Below are 3,707 nucleotides of genomic sequence, written 5' to 3'. Positions count from 1 at the left end.
ATTATTTGTACATTTGCTCAAAACCAGTCAAAATTACTTCCTTGGGCAATCTAGTGTTAATCCACTCGTCGCTAAGTCGTCGACGTGATTTCGGATCAGAACGCGTTTCATCTATTTTGGATAAATTCGAACGATTTTCGAGCTCTCACCGACTGGAACATCTCCGTTACTTACTGGCTCGTGACGCCGTAAAAGGCTCCGGCCTCGTCTTGAATGTTGGTATTGAGATCAGCCCAGAATTTAACGAGGAAGAAGGCCGCCTGTGGTCCCTTGTCGTAGAGCTCCTTCAGACCGCCCTTCTTCTCCGGGAATTTGTCATATATCTGCCTGATGTCGACAGCTTCTAACAGCGGGTCCGCGTAAGTCGCCGATCCCCCTATGTGGACGAACAGGTGCTTGTGGTACTGTAAAAGGAAAACACGGAAAAAAACAATTCGCACAGTCTGCTCGGGCCGTAACTGCGACTTTCGGCGTTTCCCTCCTCGATCTCGTTATTAAAACTACGAGAGCTACCGTAGTTCAGGCGGAAGGCGATTCAACGTCCCTTCGAACGCGGGACGACGTGCAACTATCTCGTTTCATTGCGTTCACCTCGCGTCTCGCACAGATGAAAAGAGCTCCGGTTAAATGAAGCGAAACGTGAACGCTGACTCGTTACGCGCTAAATTAATTTCTGTCTCAATGCACGTGTTTGTAAGAGGCTCTAAATTGTGAAAAAATCGAGTTCTCTTATTTGTAGATTTATTAATTGAAATTTGCTCAAACAAGAACGAACGCTGTCGTATGAAATATACAAGTTTATGTCAGATCGTCGAAGTACAGAGTAGATATAATTGTTTCTCCGCGGGAGTTTCGGTTGGACCGAAATTGTTCTACGTTACGCGAGGTCACTTACAATATCCTGGTCTCGTTGTTGCTCCATGTAGGCTGAGAACTCGACGAGCCTGAGCTTGTGGGTCGCGATGGCACGTCCTTCCCAGGGCGGGGGCGGCTGAGCCTGGACCATGTCGCCGCTCGAAACCGCTGTCGCCGGTTTCCCGGTGTACGCCGGTTGCGAGAAAGGTTTGACATCTTGCGACGTTCCCGGCTGCAACCCCGGTTGCCAGAATTGCTGCAAAATCGTTGCTGAATTTAGATAAACGCTTGGACTCGGTTCGTTCGAACGCTACAGATTTGCTTGGTTTTATTAATCGAACATCGTGAAGCCAAACGTTTTATGCAAATGCTTCTATATAATAAAATTGATGGGAACAAATGACTGTAGCTTCGAACGTGTTAGTACAACGTTGTGGGTTCTTAAAGAGGAAACGAAGTATCTCCCTTTTATTCTCTAGGTTGAATGCCGCGTTACGATGGCTCCGTTTAAGACCGCGTGAGTCCATCGGAATGTCGTTCGGTAGAATTACTTGCGTTAGTTACAACAGCACCAATGAGCATTGCCGGTTAAATAAAATGGCTCGTAAAAACAAGGAGAAAGGAGATTCAAAGCGACGTGTCAGGAAGAGATTTCATTTTCCTCCGCGAGCCACAGAGCCCTCGGGCGCTTACGGATACGGTGAATAAAGATGAACAGTTCTGTGACAATGAATAGAATTTTTATAACGAAACTAGGACAAACGAAACGAGTGGAGGTGAACAGTATGTGGTGGTAGTCGTATTACGTGAAGAGAGAAAGACAGTTTGGTAAGCCACAGCGACGGTTCGCAAAGTGTCCATTATTAATATCGAAAAACGTGATCCCATTGAAACAAACACGAGTGCAGCAGCTGACACGGTTCGCAAAGTGTCCATTATTAATATCGAAAAACGTGATCCCATTGAAACAAACACGAGTGCAGCAGCTGACTCGTCGGATTTTGGCCCAGTTCGAACGGACGGGTACGTGTCCCGCTTAGCGGCATGCGAAGGTCGTTCTCGGGGCAAAAATCCAATGAGTCAGGCGGCACAGGCGCACACACGTGTGTGTGTGTTTGTGTGTGTGTGCATGTGATGTACCCAGATGACACATGTGTATGTATAAAAATGATAGAGCGACGGACAAATCGAACAATACACAACAAGGACCCCCATGGGCGTACAGCAGCAGAGAGCGGGGGGTTTCGTTTTTATTTTTTATTTTTTAACTGAGGATGGTTAGTCTTCTGTCGCGCAACTTCCCAGAGAGAGCAGAAATTATAGAAAGGGGAGATCGTTTTGTTCAACGCGACTCGAACGGAAAAATGAATAGAAAGTATGAGAAAGGTGGGATGAAAGTTGAACGCGAGAGAAAAGGTTGACAATCATCTGGTTCGTAGAATAATAATTATGTTCTTTAAATTTTTTTCTACTTAAAAAAAAAAAAAATGTAAATTAAATTTACAAAAGCGACAGAATTTTAAAACCGGTGTGAGTCCAGCAATTTTGCAAGCGGATTAGAGACAGTCACAGGGCGAAGCGGTTACGGTGCGTTTTAGGCCAAACGAGTGAACGAAAGATTTCGATTTATTCTCTATTGAACAGTAATTGTTTTGTAGAACAATGCGTTGATTTATTAAAAAAGAGCGTTCGTTCGTTTGGTCTAAATGCACTGTTAGAGACAAGAGTAATGATAAATAAAAGAAACAGATTAAGAACGTAAAAAGAAGAAGCCAAAACCCAATAGGTGTGTAACAGATCCTCAAAGACGACGAGACACATCGTTCGTTCGTCCATCGAGAGAACCGATCACGAGGGGCAACAAGAGATCGAGAGTACAGATACTCGATAGTCCAGTCGTAATAAATCAGATTTAAAAAATTAATTCTTAAAAAAAAAAAATCAGTGAAGTTCTCGAGCATAGTCACGGTTTTCTTTTCATCGTTTAGTGTTTTATTGCCTGTTAATCGAACCCTCGATTTCTGTATTTCGTATCTACGCAATCTTTAATACCGTACAAGTTAGCAGAAGCATTAGTTTCGTAATGATCGTGTAAAAATATTTAAATGTATTCATGGGTCGATGTCTAACCCTTGCGAGGATCTCGTGTTGTGCACTCGTAAATCGTGACCCCCGCTTAGAACTGGTAGTTATAACGATTATACCGTGGTTTTCTTTCTGTTCTCGTGCATCGTTCGTTTTGAAACATCTTTCTCTCTTTACGGTTTCGTTCGATACGTCGAGTAAGTAAGCGTGTCTCGTCGTCTCACCCCAAAACTCGTGGCTCCTTTACACGTATCTGTTTAGTTTCTCGCAACGAAAAGAAACAAAACAGGCAGCTTAAAAACAGTGTTCTAAGGCGTAAAAAGGGGTACGCTCCGTGATCGTCGGGACTTACCGCTCCGGGATAGGAGACAGGGGTGGAAGCGTGAAGGGCAAGGGGTCCCACGAGGGCGGGGGGCATCTTGTTGTGTATCGCACTCCCAGCTGATACTATCTGGGCGCTCGACATGCTCGACATTGTCTGGAGCGCCTTCTCCTTGGCGGCATGATCCTAACAAACCGTCAAACCGATTACAGCTGATTTTGCTCACCGAATCACGGGAAAAGCTTTAGTAGTATTTCCTCCTCAATCATTCTATACAATCGACTTTCTATTAACGATTAAGTGTCGTTGTGTCTGTCGATGGTGATCGATGATATTTCGTACCCCCTCCCAGTTTTAATTCTTAAAAAAATGTTATGTCCATTGAAATTGTTCAGAAATATATGTGCCCATAATTATGAAAGTGGTCTAAGTCGAAATTAAAAAA

General features: G+C 44.1%; 1 protein-coding gene across 1 annotated transcript in view; it reads right to left on the bottom strand.

Moving 5' to 3' along the window:
• Positions 1-3,707, bottom strand: part of scalloped (TEA domain transcription factor 1 homolog scalloped) — a 24,973-nt gene that overhangs the window by 2,815 nt on the left and 18,451 nt on the right. Inside the window, exons 4-6 of the mRNA XM_018020308.1 lie at positions 3,293-3,448; positions 896-1,111; positions 175-404 (exon numbers count right to left, since the gene is read on the bottom strand). Of these exons, the coding sequence (XP_017875797.1) occupies positions 175-404; positions 896-1,111; positions 3,293-3,448 (602 nt within the window). The remainder of the gene's footprint in view (positions 1-174; positions 405-895; positions 1,112-3,292; positions 3,449-3,707) is intronic.

Source organism: Ceratina calcarata, unplaced genomic scaffold (genome assembly GCF_001652005.2).
Source record: "Ceratina calcarata isolate Rehan_Ccalc_2016 unplaced genomic scaffold, ASM165200v1 scaffold222.2, whole genome shotgun sequence".
NCBI classification, from domain to species: domain Eukaryota; kingdom Metazoa; phylum Arthropoda; class Insecta; order Hymenoptera; family Apidae; genus Ceratina; species Ceratina calcarata.
Note: the sequence above shows the minus strand (reverse complement) of the source record. Positions and strands in the feature narration are given on the sequence as shown.